Source organism: Poecilia reticulata, linkage group LG8, assembly GCF_000633615.1.
Source record: "Poecilia reticulata strain Guanapo linkage group LG8, Guppy_female_1.0+MT, whole genome shotgun sequence".
NCBI lineage: Eukaryota > Metazoa > Chordata > Actinopteri > Cyprinodontiformes > Poeciliidae > Poecilia > Poecilia reticulata.
In genome coordinates, this window is record NC_024338.1 from 2,111,566 (window position 1) to 2,133,893 (window position 22,328).

General features: G+C 38.8%; 2 protein-coding genes across 3 annotated transcripts; both read right to left on the reverse strand.

Annotated features, from left to right (window-relative positions):
• Window positions 1–3,336: 3,336 nt before the first annotated feature.
• Window positions 3,337–16,659, reverse strand: rab11fip4a (RAB11 family interacting protein 4 (class II) a). Its single transcript, XM_008415090.2, has 15 exons — window positions 16,155–16,659; window positions 14,196–14,283; window positions 13,224–13,312; window positions 10,677–10,837; window positions 10,437–10,604; window positions 9,402–9,536; window positions 8,925–8,960; window positions 8,698–8,806; window positions 8,118–8,221; window positions 7,860–8,000; window positions 7,056–7,137; window positions 6,029–6,166; window positions 5,050–5,196; window positions 3,839–3,982; window positions 3,337–3,731 (listed from the first exon to the last, which is right to left on the reverse strand). Exons 1-15 carry the CDS (start codon window positions 16,305–16,307, stop codon window positions 3,615–3,617), a joined length of 1,812 nt encoding a protein of 603 aa, XP_008413312.1. The 5' UTR covers window positions 16,308–16,659; the 3' UTR covers window positions 3,337–3,614.
• A 1,230-nt stretch (window positions 16,660–17,889) lies between these two features.
• Window positions 17,890–21,656, reverse strand: coil (coilin p80). Of its 2 annotated transcripts, XM_008415088.2 has the most exons (7): window positions 21,331–21,654; window positions 19,671–20,568; window positions 19,079–19,165; window positions 18,710–18,757; window positions 18,519–18,588; window positions 18,335–18,423; window positions 17,890–18,009 (listed from the first exon to the last, which is right to left on the reverse strand). In XM_008415088.2, exons 1-7 carry the CDS (start codon window positions 21,579–21,581, stop codon window positions 17,962–17,964), a joined length of 1,491 nt encoding a protein of 496 aa, XP_008413310.1. In that variant the 5' UTR covers window positions 21,582–21,654; the 3' UTR covers window positions 17,890–17,961. The 2 variants fall into 2 exon arrangements, 1 of the variants encoding a protein (XP_008413310.1); XR_001776825.1 differs by lacking the exons at window positions 17,890–18,009; window positions 18,335–18,423 and having other exon boundaries at window positions 18,537–18,588; window positions 18,710–18,888; window positions 21,331–21,656.
• Window positions 21,657–22,328: the final 672 nt, after the last annotated feature.

Genomic DNA, 22,328 nt, shown 5'->3' on the forward strand with positions numbered 1-22,328 from the left:
GGTAAAGTATTCAAATGTTTTAGATGGTGTATAAAGCACTGAATGGTTGAAAGGATTACTGGTCAAATATGAATCACATAGACCTCTCCGGTCATCTGAGACAAGAGAGCAGAAACTGCATTTAGTTTCTATCCTCCTCTGTTTGACAACAAGCTCTCTGAAAACCTGAGATGGGAAGAAACGGTAGGTCCTTTTAAATCAGAAAAGGAAGCATTAGTGTTTACTACAATTATTCCATCGTTTGTGTTTTCAGTGTAAAGCTGAAACCAGACATGCACACAGGATAAAAAGACACATCTTTTTATTGTGTCTTCAAAATCTAAAGCTTACATCCAGTGTGATTACTATCTCTTTAAACATCGAGGGAAACCCCAGATTGTGATGTCATCATTGCTTGGAGAACTTCTGATAGGTTAACTGATAACTGTTAACTGATTTGACTTAACTGCAGGTTCCTCTGTGGATGTTTGTTAAGGCCAAATCTGGAGCACACTGGTTATGCTTTTTTTTTTTTAAACATAAAAATTTCAAAAAAACAAAACAATAAAATACAAGTTTCAATCAACCAAGATATCAGGAAGATAATCATGGAGCTGCATAAGTCTGGTTCATCCTGGGGAACAATTTACCGATGCCTGAAGGTGCCAAGTTTATGTGCTCAAAACAACTATGTGTTCAGTGTCTCAGAGGGTTCTGGTCCAAAATGTGCAGTTACACCAGAACAAAAGCTAAAGTTGTTGTGAAGATGCTGCAGAGTGATTATTCCCAGTGAAACCAAGGTTGTCCTGCCAACATGGGTTGAAAAGCTGCTCTGGAAGGAAAAAGTTTTTATTTCAAAAGAAACATAAATAAGCCAGACTGCAGTTTGCAGATGCACACACAGACAAAAACCTTCACTTTTGGAGGCATGTATAGTCTCTGTGGTGCACTCAGAGTTTTTAATCTGAATGATATCTATTCCTTTGTTTTCCTGTAAAGCACTCGGAATTATCCTGTGTACGATTGGTGCCAAACAAATAAATGTGCCTTGCACTAAAGGTTTGTCTTTTTAAAAAGCCTAACCTTTCAAGTCTATAGTGTCTTCTAAATGTGGCACCTTTTCATGTTATGTCTCTGATTACATTCAGAATGTTAAACTCTAACTCTTGTATTGGTCAGGAAATGTACCCTGGAGCTCTGAACCTTAATAAGGACAAACCACAAGAGCTGACTTGCCAAACCAAAGCCAGTAGATTTTATTTACACAAGTAAGCAAAAACAAAATGAGCACATGTGAATTGTGACAGGTGATATCCAACAGGTTTAATATACTTATTAAATGTATAAGTATGCTCTACATCAATCTACATATTTTGTGTCAAAAAACAAAAACAGTTTGAGCAAATGGAGCTCAACAGAAACAGTGGAACTGCATCTGTACGACATTTAGGACAAATAAATGAAAAGTATAATGGCAAAGTACAGCAACATTAATTAAAGATCATAACAGAAACTATTCAATCTGAGGCCAAACAACTTTTGATAAAACTGCCATTTTCTATGTTTTACAACTTAATACAAGAAGTGAAAAAGAAGAAATCACAAAGTTAGTGCAACACAAAAATACTTGTATTTGTTAAAGGATGTAGAGCTTTTTTTGCAGGTTAATAACTGCATTCCTCACTCACAACTGTGGACTGCTTTAACATGTTTACATAGTTGTTCAAAGTGACAAAGTGAGCATAAGTTTGAAAGTGATCTGAGTACAATATCTTATTAACATTGGTTAAGGAGAGAATATTTACAACATAAATCTAAGACGTGGTTCACTGTGTGCTGGACCAGGTCAGTATGCTTAGGCTGGACAAAATGAGTGAATGGTGTTAAATGTTGCTGTTCCTTTGTTTCATTTATTGTTTCCTACAGGAACTGCAGAGTTCTTGTAAGAAAGAACATCTGCAGTTGGTGGAAAACCTGGGTGTCTAAAATGTGCTGAATGTGCTTGATTTCCATTAAAATATTTATTTTCATTTCAACGTTTAAAGTGGATCCACATTTATTTGCTAGCAGTTTTGTGACGTTGTGCCAGTAAGGGGAGCAGAATGGGACAAACTCTTTAGTCTTAGAAACACAAACAACTAGAAACTCAAGATAAAGCTATTGGGTGACATTTCACTCTCCAACTCACTGTCAGCTAAAACCTTGATCATAGTACAAACATATGAAATATGTGTCACAATATAATTCCAGACATTCAGGCTTTAAGAAACGAGCAAGTTGTTCAGCTTATATAAGGTATTTCAGATATTTGTTGAGTTTTCTCTCTCAATCAGTGAAACTATTTGGCACACCATTTTCAATATTGGCACCTTGAAGACCTGAAATTACTCTTAGGCTCATATGTTATAAGCATAAGAAATGAATGCTATGCAGAGCATATATCATATATCTTGTAAACTTTCAGCTGTGTTCAAACAGACACTAAAATATTAGAAGGAGAGAAATGGAACCACAGATGGAGGCAGTCCCTGAAATGCTCCTTACTCTAAACATGTTGTGTACGTTTAGAATTAATCCCAGTCGAACCATCTACATCAGTGGTCCCCCGAACAATACCAGAGAGCGTTCAGATTTTTTCTCATAAATTCTATTTTCCGGTTTATATGTGGATTTTTCTTCAACCACCAGGGGGCTCTTTAGCAGGAAGTGTGTCCTGTAAACTGTGGGTGTTTTGTTTAGCATGGCGCATTGCTGCCATCTGTTGGACTTTTAGGGAACTGCTTGACTTTTATGTTATTTAATCAGCTCGGTTGTTGCGCTAGCGGTAGAACGCCGCTAGCCAACAACACAGTTGAACGCCGCATTCCAGGTCGAAATCTTCGAAGCGATGCCTGTAAGTAGCAGCTTATACTTCAAAACGAGCCTTCATGTTAACATATGAGGAATTCATATGTTAAAGTTACTTTCCCTCAATGGAAGATATACTAGTCAGTCCCGGTGACCGTTTCCCTAACGATTTTTGCCCATGTGCTTTCTGGGTAAAAATCAATCGAGAAACGCGCAGGTGATAACCGTGTAACACTTTTTCTGGTACAAACTGACGCCGGACCCACACCAGAGAAGGGAAAAGTTATGTGGCCCTCACAGGAAAAAGTTTGGGGACCACTGGTCTACATGATGGAATCAGGAATATTTCTCTCTGAATATTCACTAAATGCACCACATCAGCTCCTGCCTAAACAGATTGAAACTGTGGCTAAAGGCAGCCAGTGTCATAAAGACGTTACTGATGTTAAAACAACGCACAGTTGGTGTTTTAACTAACTGACTACTGAGATAAACTCTATTTTACTTTAGTTTTTTTTTTTATTCTATTTATTCATATTTTACTGTGTTTTGTGTAACTTGGACAAAATAATTTCCTTGTGGGATCAATAAAATGATTTTGAAAGAATGCGTTAAACAATCCTGACTTTTGGCATATTTGTTTATGTGTATGAGCTAAAAAAAAAGTACAAACATATTTTTGGTCAAAAAAAAAAAAAGACAAAGACTGGAAAGGTTAAAACAAAACATGTTCATAGAAACTGGTGCCATGGCTAATTACCACCACTACACTAAAACAAATGTAAAGTTTACTGCTTAATCTCTAGGATGGAAGGATTGTGATCAAGAATGGCCAGAATGATTTTGTCCATATATTGTCTCAGACGCAGGTTGATCTCTTCCTGTTCTTTCAGAGCATCAACAAGCTGTAAGAGGAAGAAAGTTCAAATGATTCAATTCTAACAGACAACAAAAAGCAAACAACATTCTAACAAACTGATGGACGGACATAGACTCCATCCATCAGCCTGACCTCGTCTCTCGAAGCGTTGTCGATCTCAGCAGCGAGGCACTGCGCCTTGGTGTGGCAGGAAAACAGGTTCTTTGCTTCATACAAACTCAGACTCAGAATCTGAGCGTTAAGATCGTCGTTCTGGTCTCTGAGTTTAAAGTTCTCCTGAAAGAGTTCGGAGACAACAACAGTGTTTCAGCAGCAGTGGGTGAAGGTTAGGATCAAACCTGACTGCAAGGGAATACTGTATGTGAGAGCAAAGATTCAAACATCTGATGAGTAAAAAATTGTTTTTCACTAAAGACTGTATGCTTTTAATCTAAGGCGTCCTCACTGATTCTGATGCAAATAGAATCAGTGACTCTTTACGGCTGGTAATAAAATTCCACCTATGAAGCAGTAACACAGTGGGCTGTCAGCAGCATCATTCTGAAAAATATTTACAGATCATTCACTTTTTAGTGGAGTTATTTCTGATCTGAAACACCTCAACACTGAACTGTTTTTATGTTGCCATGAATCCTGAAGCAAAGAGCAACAAAAACATTCTTATTTAAATGTACCTTTCATTGTACAAACGTACAGATCCTTTTAAATATGAATATTAGTTTTAATTGTTAATGAAATTTTATTAATGTTTTGTCTTTTCATTAATGTTTGTTTTTAATCCAATTTTAACTTTGTGACTTTTATATTTAAATGAAATGTCCTCATTACAAAAACACTGATCAACTTAACAGACACATTTAAGCCGGTCACAATAAGCAGTTAAATACATAATAAATTAAAATGAGTTTGGTCATTTACATTGTGATGATTAATATTTTTTGTGTGCAATTTTGTTCACAGAAACTCTATAATCCATTTTATTTATGGTTTCAGTTGTGTTTGGTTTCTATGTCCTTTATATTTATTGATTTTGGTTGTGTTGTTTTATTTTGGATAGTTAAAGCATCTTTCATTTCCAGTGTGGCGTGTTTTGAACAAAATGAAAGTTTCTTAGTCTCTGATGACTTGTGGACTTGCTTTATAATGCTATTATCAACATATTACTTGGGAATGGTCTCAAAACAACATTATCATTTATCAAGATCATTTGTGGGACATTTTATCATCCCGTAAAATTTGTTATCATGACAGGCAATATAAAATCAGTGACAGAAAAATGTGACTTAACAGCACAAAGACACAGGATTTTTCTCAGCAAACCGGAGTGTTTTCTGTTCATTGACCTGTTTGAGTCTCCTGACTTCATGTTCCATTTCCGTCTCTCTGGTCTTGGCGTTAAACTCAGACAGCCCTTTGCCCTTCCCAGGATGTTCCATTTCCAACTTGAACAGCTGCAGATGCTCCAGCTCCCGGCGCAGGTCATCAATCAACTGCAAACAAAAGATACAAAATATTTGATAAAATTTGTTGGTTTTTTTGTAGATTAATTTTAGTTAGCTCAGTTAAAAATACATTACTTAAACCAAAGAGAATGAATAACCCTAAACATCCATGTGTATTGAAATAGTCATTAGAGGCTGATGGTGTGGATGAGAGGAGGTCCTGATATGTGCAGGTGAGTCACAGGAGGGTGAAGTTCTGCTTTTCTGGGTGCAGGAGAAAAATAAAATATATTAAAGATCTGCTGTTGTATCAACCTTCCAGACCTCTCCGGTCTTCTAGTTCTGGTTTTGCTCTGCATCACCAGAACTAGAACCAAACATGGAGAAGAAAACATCTGAAAGACTGAGTTCCCTCAAATCTAGACTATAAACCTTGGATTTGTTACTGGGGACTGGGAAGCATCTCACTGTTCTGGTGGAGATACAAATAACACTGCATTCTAAATGTAGCTGGGTCCTTGTTAGCACTTGAGTTTAATCCATTTCATATTGTAGAAGAATCCTGAAGTTCCTCCTTCCCTCTCTCCTTTCTGTACTCTCGTCTGGTTCTGTATTATTTAGCCTCGCAGCTAAATCAGCTGCTCTGGGTTGTAAAAAAAAAGTTACATTATGATAGCTATGCATCATGACAACTTTGCAAAAGTAAAAATGTAGCAGTAAAAACTCTCTCCAGCTGCATAATATCCAAAATCAGAACAAAAAATCTTTATAAAAAGCAATGTTTCAACCAGAAAAACTAAACGGGAAAAGATTTAAGGAGAACAAGTCACAAGAACGGAGACAGATCTACTTCAACAATCAGAGAGAAAGCCGGCCTCACCTCCTGCATGGCCTCTTTTTCTTTCTGAAACTCATGGCGGTTGTGCCAGAGCTTATCCATGATCTTTCTGTACAGATCCACCTCATCCTTCAGCCTCAGACTGGTGTCCTCCAATTTGTCCGTCATCCTTTGCTTTTCCTGCAGAGTGAACAGGAAGACTAGGTCAGGAAGACTGAATGTGGCAGAGAAATCACAGCTTTTTACCTGAACCTTACAAGTTAAGCAAAAGGCATGTTTCACAGGGACGGTGTTCTTTTCTTGGTAAGTCCTGTGAAAATAGAGCTGATGTATAAAAGAGCTCCAGTTTTGCTCTGAGAAGTAGCTCCTATAATGAGCTCAGCAGATGCACAGTTCCACCAGGTGTTTACCAATTGTTGCTGGCTAGTCTGAAGGAGCAAAGTGGGAGAGTTGTAGGGAGGGCTGCTCTGAGAGGCAAAAGCTCAGAAACTTGGAGCTGCAGTTCTGAGGAGGAGCTGTGTCTTGAAGGCGGAGATAGATCCACCCAGGTGTTTTACACAGCTAAATGGTTGCCATGGAGATTAAAGGATTTCTCAAACATGAATGAGAGAATCAAGGCAACACTCCAGGTATGTTTTTGATGAGGGAATAACTCTTTGGTTACCATTCAGACTGCCCTTCTCTTAAATTTGTCATGACTCACATCACACACTAACCACATCTGTCAAAACACAAACGCTCAGAATGATGGAGGCAAAGGTGAAAGAGACGAGAGAAGAAAATGGACATAGACTGCGACTGATAAGGTTTTCCTTAATAAGAACATAAACTCTCAGATACAGAAACAAACATGCTTGTGATATTCACTAGAAGAGGTAAGATCAGAGCAGGTTAACTGTAAGCAAGATGTCAGGAGTGCAGCATAACTGAAGGTGCTATTCAAGTTATCTGCTGAAAATTCTTATTTTTTTCATTTTGCGATACTATATATATCACAATGGTAGAAAAATGGCAACATCAGTTTTTTTTTTCCAGTGTCCTGCAGCCCGGGCCTGTCAGTTTGACTCACCTGGTCCAGTTTCTCAGACTGAGACTTGAGTCTGCTCACATTTACGCTCATGTCTCCATTCTCCTCTTCCAACTGCTGGACCCTGTGCACAAGTTTGTATAGAAATTAAAATCACATTTTAATTTGGGCTTACTGTCCCTTTAGCACTGAGCCCATTCAATAGACTGGTTATTAATATGGACAAATAAATCAAATTATTTTTCATGTCTTTGCAATTCTAAATGTGAAGCAAAAACTAAATGAAAAGCATAAATTTGAAACATAAAATATTTTTTGGCCTTCATGCAAAAAACACTATAGGTGATGGAAGCTAATACTGTGCATGTCTACAGTGAAACAGTAGTGGCAGCATCATGATGTGGGGATTCTGCCTTCAGCAGGGACAGGGAAGCTGCTCAGAGTTGTACACAAAACAATCCTGGAAAAAAGTCTGCAAGAGGCTGCAAAACGTTTCAGACAGGAGCACAGCTTCAGTTTACAGCAGGTAGTTGCTTCTGTTTCACCTACCTATTGTTGATTTGATTTTGGTACATACAGAGTCTTCATAATAAATAGAAACACCCAGTGAAGAGAGTGTTTACTTCCTTGTGCAGAATATTCTATATCTCTAAAGCAGCACTGAGCACTGAGATATCTGACTGTCACTGACATTAGTTACAGTCACACTGCTTATGGCCTCCATAAGCAACTGTGTTCTTCGTGATGATGATGATGATGACTCAAAGTGAATGTTTGAGTCAGTCTGACAATAATTAATGTTTTAGGTTGTGCTGCAGTCTTCTCTGCAGCGTTTTTGTAGGTTACCGGCAACAGAGCAGATCTATCTCTGTGTTTCTGTCTCTCTCCATCTTGCTGTAAGCCTCACGGTGGCGCTTCATCTCCTCTCCCAGCGTCTCTGCTGCTTTTGTCTCAGCATCCTTCACCTGCTCTTCCAGCTCATGCACCCTGAGAGGCAAACATGTACATACTGATCAAACATGTATAACATAAAACTAGATCTATGTGAGTTAAGCTGAGTCACAGGAACTAAAATCTCAAGCATGTACTGGATGTTTCTCCCACCTGTGGACCAGGTGGGTGTTCTCCTGTTTGAGTTTAGACTTCAGGTTACTGTTGGCCAAACTGTCACTCTCCAGCTCAGTCACCTTCTTCTCCAGATAACTGACCTGAGTGAGAAAAGCAGAGGAATCACAATCCATGTTACTTATTCAGTCAATATCAAGGACGTTCTACCACTAATGTATGTGCCATGTGACATAGGTGGAAATATCAATAATAAACTAAACAACAAATATTTGACATTCTGAAAATGTTTTTTTTTTTTTACCCCATACGTTGAAAGCATTACCTTTATCAAATAACCTGTGGTACATTTTCCAATAATAAGTATATGTGTATATATTATAATAAGTATTCAAAAAGAAAAAAATAAATTAGAATTGGCCAAAATTGGCCAGAATTGGTCAAAGAATTGGTCAAATAACTTCCGTAGAACATAATGTCTTATAGTTGCATATGAGGAAATCTAAATATAACTTCATTTTTGTGTCTGTGTGTGTGTGTGTGTGTGTGTGNTGTGTGTGTGTGTGTGTGTGTGTGTGTGTGTGTGTGTGTGTGTGTGTGTGTGTGTGTGTGTGTGTACTTTGTCTGTGATGTCGAGGTCACAGGAGTCGATGCTGTCTGTGAACAGGTCCTCTGTGCTGCTGCCCTGACTGGAGCCAAAAACTCCAAGATTGGCCTGAAACAGCTGCCTGTAGAGACACCAAGACAAATATACCTGATCACTCATTACACAGAGAACACTGCTACATCTCACATCTGCTACAAAAAGGTAAAGTTAGCTCATCAGGACGAATGTCAGTCACTCACCGTCCAAACGCTGTGCTGGAGATCTTCCTGTTAGGACTGAAACACAAAGCAAAGCAAAGAGTCAAGCTAACCTTGACAGGTTTAAAATGGCCTGCTTTAAAAAAAGAGAACAATGCTGCTCTGACAAATACAACCAATCTAGTCTTTATTTTTGTCCTATAAAGACTATTCTGCAGTCAACAATTTATGTTTCAATTCCCTTCTGATGTGAGTTTAGCAAGTACTGCAATGACTCGCATATCTTGCAACCACTCATTGTACCTGGTCTGAAATTAGTTGCCGTAGATACAAGTCTGGCTTAATTTGGAGTGATAAATGCATAACATGGGTTTAGTGTTGATGGCTTCACATCTCCTGCAGTAAATCTGTGATGATAATGCTGAGTCAGCAGTCAGGGTGTTATGGTAGTGGCTCTGGTTAAAAGTAAATCTACAATCAAAGGTGCGAGTGCAATGCAATTTTTCTATTTTTGTCTACCTGTTTGCCTTGAGGTTTCGAAGACGAGCCTCCAGGTCATTGAGAAGATTCACTTTCTTGCAGCACTGAGAACAGTAGATGTCGAGCAGATCACTGTTGTACAGCTGCTGCATCTTCTGAGGAGTATGACCAGCACTGTGTTTGGAAAAACAAGATCAACACATAACACGGGACCACTAAACCAGACAAAACCTTCCATATGTACCAACAAAACAAACCAAACTAATTTTGTAATTTTTTACTAAAAAAGTAACAGTAAACAATGAAAGTAAAAGAAGGAACACTCTTAACTATTTTTATCCTCAACAGAAGCGTCTCCATTACAAATGTGCACAAGACTTTGTTTGCATTATGATGATGTCAAAAAAGCATAATTCTGCAATTGCTGTGATTCCATCAAACAGGACATGCAATTAAAATCACACATGAATGTTGTTCATGTAATAAGTCAGTAAAAATCAAGCTGTGCCATCATCCTCCAACTTCCTGCCATCTTCGAATGCACCAATGGTAACATCTGGTTGTTGGTCATGTGACTCGTGATAAAAAAAGTGTTTCCTTTGGAGTTTTGCAAAATAAACCAATTTTGATAAGGCTAAAAACCACCTCAAAACTTTTTATTAAAAAAAAAGTTTTGTTTTTTTTTCAAAATTACCATGTTTCCATTATGCAAATGTATTTTTGAATAGTTAAATTGCGCAATGATATGGTCAATGGAAATGACTAAAAGAAAGAAACAAAAAGAGATGTAGATAGACATTTAGAGGAAAACTGAATTATTACAACATCTGAGGAGCTGCTTGGTGCTCATTCAGGCTGGAGTGTGTTAAAAGTGACTAGCACCTTCTTCCCTTAAAGCTGCTCTGTGGTTCAGCATCACAGCATCTGCTTCGCAACCTTTCAACAGTTCCAGATGGAAAGAAGTTACAGTTGCTAGCAGTTCTTTTTAGCTTCCATTCTAACAAATGTGTTCAGAATTATTTTAGACCAAATTAAAGATTGTGATTTGTTTGTATTTCCAGACAAAATCCAAACCTGGAAGGGAGTGAGGAACCCAGGTCTGAGAAGCCATTGGTCCTGCTGTCGTCTTCAGGACAAGGGCTGCTGGGGCTGAAGTCTACATCCACCCCCTCACCATAGTCCTCAAACTGCTCCTCTCTGGGGACAGCAGGGACCGACGCCGACCCCGTCACGTGTCTGTAGCTGCACAGCAACAGTTTCAGTCAACACACGCTTCGCTAAGTTCCAAATGGTCACTTGTTTTTTGGAACTGACCTGTCCTGTGATGTCTCTTGGGAGTCAGAGCTGTGGGTGTTTTCAGCAACGCTGTCCATGTCACACTCTGCCTCAGCTCCACGCCTCACGTTGTACACACTGCATTCTGGGTAAGATCGCGTACATGTGATGATAGGAGGGCCGAGCTGCACCTCACCATTCTGCAAACATACAAAATGAAATGTATTGTTATGTCAAAATAACAGCAATAATATTAGTAGGTGAGGTTTTTTCTTTAGTTTTGTTTTATTTTATTTCTACAACATCACTGCAGATCATATAGTTTACATCGAACTGAGAGGAATAAGATCATAATGAAATCATAAAATGAATCACAAACTAGATCATGTTATCCTGCATTATGTTAGAGGATAGGGATTTCCCTCTAACATATCATAAATTATGAACTCATTTATGATAATAAATTATAATTAATATTTGCAAAGATAACAGTGCAATCCAATACCACAATTTATGCATAATATGGGCTCAAATTTGGATTCAAAATGTTTCTTGTGATAAAAACAGGTTTCCCAGTCTGATGAAATGATGGATTTGTGGTCTGCAAGTATGGGAAGTATAAATGTACAAAATGTATCTTACTAAAATGAATCAAACTGAATTGGTCCTTATGTACCGTAAACAGTTTTCGACTGGACCCATTTATTTTGTTTACTTCTGACACACCTGAATTAAAATACTTTTTCAGTATCTTCTTTCTTTTAGTGGTCCGAGTCTGTTAAATGACAGAGTCAACAGTTTGCTGTGGTGGTTCATGGTGGTTCACCTTACAGATGTAAGGTGAGACTGATGGAAATGCCTGGAAGCTGTTGATGTTTTATGGATTTTCGACTCATCTGCCATGATCTGCCGCCGTTCGGCCTAATCAACAGGATTGATTGACAATCCACATTTATCCCAGAAAAAACTGGCTTACAGCTGACTTCACTTCAAATTGGAACAAAGTTGATGATGACGCTGCAGTTCTAGTTATTGTTTGGCTATGACAACATCAGTATATTCATTGGATGAGTTATTAATCTGTTCGTTTATCAGACAGGGTAGCATGGAGTATGCTCCAGATACAAACATTAATAATACGTCTGGGCTCTGGCACTCTGCTGAAGGCCACGCCCAATCTAATGCAACAAAGGACTTTCATATTTATAAATGGCTACTTTGGGTTTTATTTTATTATTATAAGGCTACAATTGTTTTTTTAAGAAAATGCTGGACAGTTTTCACTACCAGACTGCCTTCTACTCATTAATGCATATTTTGTTTGTGATGAAAAGGTCTGTGGCACATAAAGAACTATAAAATGCTGGAAATTCTCCATTTTTATATTTACAAAATGCACAAAAAATCCATCTAATATTAGAATAGATACAGTAAATTAGCCAGATAGATATGTGCTGCAGCATATTTAGAGATTATTAGAGAAACCGTAGCGACATAACTGAAGGCTAACTTCCATAATGCTATTATTTTTTCGGTTATTGGCTATACTTTAGCTTTGTATTTCTCATTAGCCCAGAGTAGAGACTGGTATTGTCTTAACAACAAAGCTGGAGGTTAGAGTTAATATCGTCAGTAATTATGTTTGTAGTGGTTGTCCAGTTCATCTGGACAGAGCATCCAAAAAGCTTTCAGTGGTTAAATCATAATGGTATAACATGTCTACGGTCTATATTCAGCCATGTTTGTTTAAAATATGAGAAGCTAAGTGAAAGATTCAGAGATCACATATGTCTGAGAAAAGAACTCTTAGAAAACATTTAGGTGAGCCGGATAGTAATTTATGTGGTGATTCTCATAAAAACATATCAAATCATCTGAGCGCTGTGGAACGTCTTTGGTTAAAATGTGTGGATTTTACATGTTATCCTGCATAATGTTAGAGGGATAGGGATTTCCAACAATCTGACAGAAAATTTTATTTCTTTATTAAAATGTTTGCAGCTCATCAGCACACTCATACATAATTTGACAACATGCATCTCTTTAGTTTTACACCCAATTTAATCACTGGAAGTGAATAAACATTTTAATTCTAATATTTATTCACTATTACCAATAAAAAATTCCAGATGCACACCAAATATACTAATTTATTCATTCATGAAAACATTTACAACACTTAAACAATTATTGCATCACTTTGTTAGAGGATCTTTGTCAGAACAAGGCTACACCTCCGTCTCTCTCACTTGTCCTCCTGTTGCTAAGCAACTGTGTAGCTGAGCTCAACTCTTGCAGGGCTGAGCAACCATCACACCACAGCGAAAACATCATGTTTTACAGTAAATTCACATTAACTCTATCCTTTAAGAGTCAGATAGACGTTGGTGTTCAAACATACTCCTAACTCTACGCAACGGTCTGATAAGGGCCAACATTGTACTGAAGAGTCGTGATGAAGAACGGGCGGATGCTCTAGTTGACGTGTTGGAAGGAGGACAAGCAGACACTGTGGATAAAGTGTTTCATTTATGTGTCCCACAGCTGTGTTTTTTTAAGTTTGAACCATTAGCACAAAGGTTTTACCTGATAAATGTAGCCGTTGTCTGTGACTGACTGGTGCTGGGATGTCTGACTCCGAGGGATAACCGCCATCTTTAATATCTCCTCAAAACCTGCAGCAGCAACGGAAGGATAGAAGAGGAATGAGGTGGAGGTAAATGAATTACTTTTCAGAATTGTAAGAAGAGGTAATAGTGTAAATACAATAGACTGTAGAGGTTAATGTACACACACTAGATGGCAAGACTGCATTCCTTTAGTATAATTATTTCAATTTAAGGCAACAATCTGAAGTTCAGATCCCATTTCTATGCACCTTGTGCAACATTTAGGTTTCCACACAAACTGAACTTCAGCACCAAAACTCAATTAAGCCAAATAATCCAGATCCTGATGCTGGAGAGTGTCTCTCCGTCCACATGTTAGGTGATTGGTATCATGTCTTCTTATGAAATGCTGTTAGATTCACACCACATGTAACGGGGTAAGATCTTTGAGATTCCCATTCTGTTTGACAGTAACTCAGGTCAGGGAATGACCAGGTTACTGAGGTTAATCATCATTTATTTATGATTTCAAAGAGCCAGGTTGGTCTGAATAATGTTTTTCCGCTTAATAAATGAAAGAATTATTTTAAAAAAATGATATGTATTTTTCTTTGTCTGGTATTCTAATCTATTTTATGATCTTAAATTGACTGACATGACGATGTCTAGTTCTAAATCTGTGGCTAGGTGAGAAGCTCCAGGGCTCACACAGGTTTTGATTTTCTGTTCCCTGCTTTGTTCCCATAGGACAACAAGTATGTCTGAGGGACGAACAACCACAGGTCAAACCAGGGCTGTGCTGTTGTGTTTCACTGTCTTCCTCATCCAAAAGGAGGGTGGACTTTTTTTTAATGGTGATTGTAAACTAAAGATACAACTTGGTGCTTATTATTTATTGACATATAATAAACACAGATGGAAGTCATCAGAGTGACAGAAGTGGTCTTACCTTTGATAGCGAACACTGCGTGGCAGAACTCTTTAAAGTTGATTTTGCCGTGAGCATTGGGGCACAGATGCTTAGTCAGCTTTTTGACCTGCAACAACAGACAGGTTCACTTTCTGTAAAAGGAGATAGCGGTCCGCATTTTGATAGAACGATGATCAAAATTTATCACCAATACCTGACAACCTTAATGCTTTCATGAGTCGATATAGACATGCTGCTGAGCAATGTGTCTCTGTCTCTCAGCCAATTTAAAGGTTGCTAAATAAAAACGGAATCCAAAAGGTAAATGTATTACAGCAATAATTAAGACTCAGGGATTTTGTATGCAAGTACAGCAACGTCCATTATGAGGTTTCTCATAAAATTTGCTTAACTCAAGCTGTCATCTCAGAACGTTCACACAACATGGATGTAGATCCAAAAGCTTTCATATAGACTCTCTCACCTGACATACATTTGATCAAATATCTGTATACATAAAAAGTCACAGTGACATTTTATTTTTATTTGTTTTACTTACAAAAAGCAAATGAAGGGAAAGAGAAGAAGTTAATGTTCTCCTAAAGATTAACAAGTAACATACATGTGATGCATGACCTTGAAATATTAACATGCAATTACAATAAAATACAATAAGGGTTAATGTATTGTTATTGTTCCCAGAATTAAAAAAAAATGCTGTTCCCAAGACTATAACTGATCAGATTACCTGCAGATTATGTTTTAAACCTGGAAAAACACCTGACACCTTGAAATTGGGTCTCTGTCTCTTTAAGAAGCTCCTGCTCTTTCTGACACTGACCCTTCAGTGCTGTTCTTAAGAGCATTGGATTGAGAAGTCAAATGTATAATGAGCTCAGCAGGCTAACAGTTCCACAGGTGTTTGCTAATGGCTGCTGCTGCTAGTCTGGAGGAGCTGCGTGTGGTTGTGGGGGGGAAGTGGTGATCTCTGAGGTGGAAGTTCGGCTGAGGGCTGCAACCCCAATGAGGAGCTTTGTGGAAATAGTCTGTGTTTTGTGAGAGCAAGCATTTGGTTGCCATTCAACGATTCCTCAAACATGCATGAAAGAATCAAAGCAACTCTCCAGGCATGTTTTTGATGAGGGAATAACATTATACCATGACATAATATCTAAACTTTCTATGGCTTCTGAAATGTATAAAATATGGAAGAATCTACTGCAGAGCTTTGAATGTGTTCACATGTCATGAAATCTAACAGAACCAGGTAATTAATTGGATCCATTGAAGCCGTTTTTGTTCTGATAAAAACAGCTTTCAACAGTTTAACATTCCAACAGTTTTTCTCCTGAAACTTGAAACACATACCTATAAAATGTTTGAACAATTTTATAAACTTGACTTTGACCTCATGGGAATACTAGGTACAATCTGTTGAAGTCAGGTTGGTTGTAACGGTAAGAAAAAGAGCAAAGTAATAGAATATAAATTGTATTATACTCAGATTCAGAGGGCTGGCTGCATATAATTAATTCATAAAGCTAACAGTGTCATTGTTTGTTATACTAACATGATAAAAAAAAATAGGACAGAATACTGGGAACCCTGCAGAGATTACATGGAGTGTGATTAGACCCTAACCCTGATTAATACAGTCCAGGGTCCTCAGACTCCTCCATATCTGTGGTCAACAAAACATAATTTTATTCCATTTTTTATTTACAGAGTACAAATGACCAAGCACTGAGATCGTCGTGGTGCTAGGAAGTAGTCCCCGAAACCAAAGTCAAAGGCCCCGCGCAACCTTCCTGATGCTAGAAACTCTCCGGCACCTGTCAAGGTTTATGACTGGCTGTCTAGATACCAAGCACTGGACTCCATTATTCTCCGACTGGCCCCAGAGAAAATGTTGGAATGCTTTTTAAAGTAATAATATTCGTTAGCGAGTCCTTTATCCTCAACTAGCCCACCTTGTCTCTTTCATTCTCCTCAGCTCACCTCGTCTCCTTGACCGAACTGAAGCCCAAGGTCCATCAAGTGCTCCACCCGGATGAAGCCGTCAGCATCCTCGTCACAAACATCAAAAACCTCCTTCAGCCGCTTCAGAAACTGCAGCAGCTGGTCCTGGTCGGGGAGACCCTGCCTCTCCATTGTTGGCGGTTCTCTGATAATGGTTTCAATTGTCAGGCTTAACTGAAGAGAGTCGCTTTGTCGATCGCCATCGTCCTTCCAGTCCTTAGCTCCGCCGGACTGACTGGCGCTGCCGCTGCCGCTGCTGCCTGTGACATCAGCCGTATCCAATGCTCGGAGGAAGCGAGAAGATCCGGAAAAGCACGAGGACTCACGATCTCAACGGAAGGGATTCTGTCACCGATGAGCTGCCTAGCAACAACCCAGATGTGCTTGTATCTGCACCCGCCTTCTTCTGTGATGTAAAACAGAGCAGCTGGTCATTTTTAGAAGTATCAGTTCTGAACATAATTGGACCAAAGAACAAACAAACAAAACAAAAAAACAAGTTCATCGTGTTATTTTATATTTTATAAACACAGGTCACGGCCATTAGCTTCACTAATTTGTACCATTTAGAATAAAAATAATTGTTAGAATTATTATTTAATCTTTCTTATATGAAGCTTATAGTGTTATGCCACTTTTAGAAGTTTGTTCTGTCTGTTGTTCGTTCACTTCTTGTGTTGCAGAAGATAGCGGCAGAACAAGAACACACCCCAACGACCTCGAGGAGAATGTGCTGTTCAAGTTATCTTATATGGATAAGAGTTTGCTGTGTCAAACAGAGTATACTTCCCCCCCCCCATTAGCTCCATGTAATTAGGGCATTCCTGATCTAATAAAAGAGCGAGGCGAGCAGAGAAACTTCAGAGTGTTGGTCGGAGATTGTAACTGAAGCTTTCTCTGAGGCACTCTCCTCGCGAGTAAAAACTATTTACTGACTCTTTGTCTCTGTTTTTTGCAGTGTGTAAGAAATGTCTTGTGTTTGAACCTGACAATAATATATATTTTTTGTTTTATATTATCGAGTGGTAACTCGATAACATTAAAAAAAAACATGTCAAATTGGAAAACATGTCAAATTGTTTTTAACACTAAGGATATTAAAAACATCAGGTAATTTGTTAAAGCCCTTAGAGTAAAACAATACAGATTCAGTGCAAAGAACATTGGTGACAAATTTGGTTCTGTCCTGTTCACTGGAAGAGCATCAGGGCTGATCTTCCTGCAAGGCAGGTCTTGTACAGGTTTAAGGTCAAGAAAAGGACAGTCAGTACTCCTGCAGACCACACACATCCTGAACACAAATTGTTTAGACTTTTACCTTCAGGTGGCGCTTCAGATGCAGAGGCAGTTTCTCTCTGCCTCTGCATCTGATTGACATGAAAAATAAAACAGGACATGAGAAATAAAGACAAACTGCAACATACTCTCCTAAACCCTAATATTCAATTAATGAAGTAAAACAAGTTTTAAAATGTCAAACATCGAGGCTGTCCTTGACGAATACTTGACGTGTCCAGGTTGATACAATGCATATTGCACCAAATCAACCTGCCTGTCTTCCTTTATTGTTAACACAATTTATATATAGATATAATGAAAAATTAACAATATAATCAGAACTCAGGATGCAAGATTTCATTTATAAAATTGTAATAGAAAACCAGTCATCGCAGCACCGATATACAAAAATAAAATCCATCCAGAAAAGAACAAATCCCAATAAATTAACTTTAATAAAAACAAATTTATTCAACTTAATAAACAAAGTGAATGTAAGTTTTCATGTTTAAATGATGAGTCTTGGCTCCAGCAGAGAGTCCCAACGTTCCATAACCTGCAGGAGAGACAGTGAAGAACGCAGTAAAATAAAGATTTTATTCAAGACACATACTCAAAGGTTTATCAAGCAAACTTTACTGACAGTCACTGAAACATCATGAAGTCTACAAAACAAGCAATTACCAGGCAGGAAATGGGGTAATAAAAAAAATCATTAATACATGAAATAGTGAACTGTATCTGACCTGTTTGTGGTATATAGTATGTGGTTGCATTAACAACAGGTGTTAAATGAGCAGATTACATATTGATTTAATCACACCAAACTAAGACACTTCATTACTGCCATGGACACATCTATGGAAGGTCACGCAGCTTACCGAAGATCCTCTCTGTACGGCGTACTCCACTCTTTCTGAGCCATCTGGATTCTGATAGACCAGGTCAAACTTGCCTGGTTCAGCAGGAGCTAGAGGGGAAGTACAAGAGAGATGAGTGGGGTTTTATTATTGTTATGTTAAAGTAGTTTTATACACCGAAAAAAAACAAAAAAACAGATCTTACCTTGCGAGGCAGTAAGAAGTTCCAGCTCAATCTGTTTGGTTGTTGGGTCAAAGTTGATAATCGTTCCCTCCTGATGTACATGTAGAGGGGTTTGAGGAATAAGGAATTCACTAGAACAAGCTTTGATGTTTTATTCAGCTACACTGTTAGGTTATGAGAACAATGACTTCATCAAGGCTGACTCTCCTCACCTTATATTCAGATACTTCTGGTGTGTAGTTCTCTGTTAGCTCCAGCAACTGTACATGAATGAAAGGATGAAGAAGGTGAAGAGAAATATGCAAGAATGATTGTTCCCTTTATTGAACATAGTAGCTTTCTCCTGTGAAGGTAGGCGTGTTCACTGAAGGGTCTCTGATAAAAACCTAAGCTGGATTTCACCGGGTAAAAAAAAAAAAGAAAAAAGAAAGAAAGAAAGAACCAATAATAATTATATATATACCTTATACCTTGTCAACAGTTTCTTTAAAACAACTAAATGGGTTTTACACATAACATTTACATTTATCTCCATGTGATGATCAGCCCTGACTCATTAGCACTTGTTCAACCAAACTGACCTTGAAGGCGATCCTCTGGCCCACCTGGGGCGGGGCAGCCAGCAGTGGCATGGAGCTGTAATCCTTCAGGACGGGTTCTGTCTCATTCTACTCAGAGGGACTTGAAGTTATTGTCCAGCCATATATTATTAACAGCAGATGACTTAATGGCCACATGCATCTGTGTCTAAAATGTTGAGATTAACATAAAACTGTTGAGTAGTAACTGTTTCCTAAACCTGACCAACTACCTTCAGCTTTACAGGCTAAACAGACTCCAACGTTGGTTCTTCTAAAGCCTACATCAGAGGATTTGTTAAAAATAATTTTGGTGCACATAGATATTAAAATAAACAGGTGAGCACAAGCAGGACACAATTTCATTTTATCTAAACTTTTACTTCAAAATAAAACACTGATGACCAACATACTTCAAATTCTGCACTGCTTGTGATGGTCCAATAAAGTATATTAAAGTTGGTAGCCATAGATATGTGAAAGACATAAGTTATGATGATAAAAACATGAATTCCAGTGACAGCAGCATTCTGTGTGGTGCTGTCCTGATCCACACAAACACAGCAAACATCTGCAGACACATCTGGAGACTCACCTGCAGAACAACAGACTTGTTGCTCAGAGAGTCAGTCTGATAATAGGGCTCCTTTGTGCCATTCCTGAATCCCTCTACATCACTTTGACCTCTGACCCCAGGGCATTCTCCAGGATCCCCTGCGGCCCACCTCCTGTTCCGGCCCCTGTCGAGGTCCCTCCAGGCCCCCGGGTTGGGGATGTTCAGGAGAGGCTGCTGCGGCCGGCGGATAACCAGCTCGATCTCTTCTTCACTGTCTCGGTTGAGCGGAGGCTGCTCTGTGCTGGATGCCTGGTTCTGGTTCTGAGCTGCAGCCTTGGAGCTGCTGGTGTCGGGATGTAAAATTTTAGTTCTGGCAGGGACTTTTAAAGTGTTAGCCTCATCCGAGGAGGAGTCCGTTTGTGAAGATGAGGAAGGAGGTTGAGATTTTTCGGGGTTGGGGTTCTGGTGTGGAGCTCCCTTTGAAGCAGCAGGGGAAGCGCTGCTTTTCTTGGCTACTTTTTGATGACTAGCTTTATCTCCATTCCTGCTGCTACTGTTGGGGCCTGATGAGGAGACATTCTGTGTTTTCACTTTCCCTGCTGGGGTCTTGTCAGGGCCGGAGGGCATGTGTGAGGCAGCAACAGCTTCAGGGACAGCAGGATGGCTTCTGTCCACTGACCTCACTGTCCTCTTCTTCTTCTTCTTCTTCTTTGCAACCATCTTTATTTCTAACATCTTATTCCCATTATCACCTTTAACTAAATCTGACCCATCTGCCCTGCCGTCCTCCAGCTCGTTTCTCTTCTTCTTCTTCTTCTTCTTGTGCTCTACGCTCGGTCCCTCTGCGGTGTCTCTCTGTCTTTTCTTGCAGGACACAGTAGCCGTCTCTGGACAGCTGCTGTGTCCATTCACCTGAGGCAGACATTCCACCTTCACCCTGATCACAAAAACACACAAATGTTTTTAAATGGTCACATCCCTGTCCTCACAGAGTTTAGAAAAATTATTCATATCTTTCAAAATTTTTGCACATTCTGTCACATTATAAGCTTTAATTGATTTTAGATTGATTTTACTGAAAACTGAACATGAAGTAGTGCATAAATACAAAAATCTGTCTTTCATTGCAAAGTAAATAAGTTGTACACATTAGTCCTTGAAATGTTTGCAAGTAGTCATGAAATCATGAAGGCAAAATGATCTTTGGTGACCTGACACTAGGGCTGGAAAACATATCACAATGTAAGAGTTTCATATCAGTTGATATTAATAATTACTGACTATTGATATCTGAATCACTGATAAACTGGAGGCGTGAGGATCAATGAAAAATAAATGCAGAGTAATTCTGGTAGAAAACAGAAAGAAACTGCAAAAAAAAAAAATCTCCAAGAAAATATAATGAATGGTCCGGGACAATCTCAGTCTCATCTGGTTCTAACGTCACAAAATATGAAAAAGTTCAAATTATGAATAATTTAGGAAGTAACAGAAATTCCGTTGCTGTGAGAAACAGTGTTTAGCTCAGTTCAGCTCAGAGATTCAAAGATCCGAATTCCAGATGAGAAGAATGCCTTTTTCAAATCAGCTCCTTCTTTGGAGAGCAGGTTGTCATGGTGATTTGTTTCTACTCGTACCAACACGATGCTGTCCAGACTGAGATCCGTCTCGCCCAGTGACACCTGAACTGAACACGCACCTGACGTCATCGTTGTCCCGCACCACGTAGATGCTCTCCGTGTGCGGCAAGTAGCAGTCCTCTATGAACAGGCTCAGGATGCTGCTCCGGCTGAACTCAAACTTCTCCCGGATGACGCTCTCCAGGTCGGCCACCACGCGGCACGTGTTCAGGTCCACGAGCAGCCAGCACATGCGGCACCCCACGACGGCCGGGGGCGGGTAGTCAAAAAACAAGCGGAGGCGAATAAACTTGTTGCCGTGCGCAGTCATGACGCCAAAACATTAAATTCATGTGCTCTCTGGCTAATTCAACCACAACTTCCGCTTGAATCTTTCAAAATAAGTCTCCACCTCTCACATACTGCCCCCTAGAGGCCGGGAGGTGGTAATAGTCATCTCATGCTAGTCTCTTCCAATCATACTGTACTGCATTCTGCTTTCAGGTGTTTGCAACTTTTTGAACACATTTTTATGTGTCATGTTTGTGAAATGGTGAATAGTATGCACTTGTATGCAGGACATTTACAGGAAAATAATAAAATAATAATACGGGAGTACGACGAGGAAAAGGGGTTAAAAAAAACGGTAGTTTCCAGGCCAAAACCGGAAACTAGACTTTTTTCTTTTTACAACATGTACAATAAGTTACAAAGACAGTAACGAAAAGAACGACGAGGTTTTACCTTTCTTAAAACAAACCAAAAAAAAGAGCAAAAATTACAAATAGGAAGAGGTTAGATACAGCAAATTTGGGCAGATAACATGAGAAATTCTTTACAAATTGAAGTAGTCTTTAAAGTATGGAATTAAATATGTACCATCAGAATTTGAATAAAAAATGCATCTGAAACTTGAATGTTGTATATTTGGACACATATCTGCAAACGTGTACAAATAATGACACTGAATTTTTTTTAGGTCAAAATTGTATTCTGAATTAATTTTGAAATTGAAAAAGTAAGCGCAAATATACAACATTCAAGTTTCAGATGCATTTTTTATTCAAATTCTGATGGC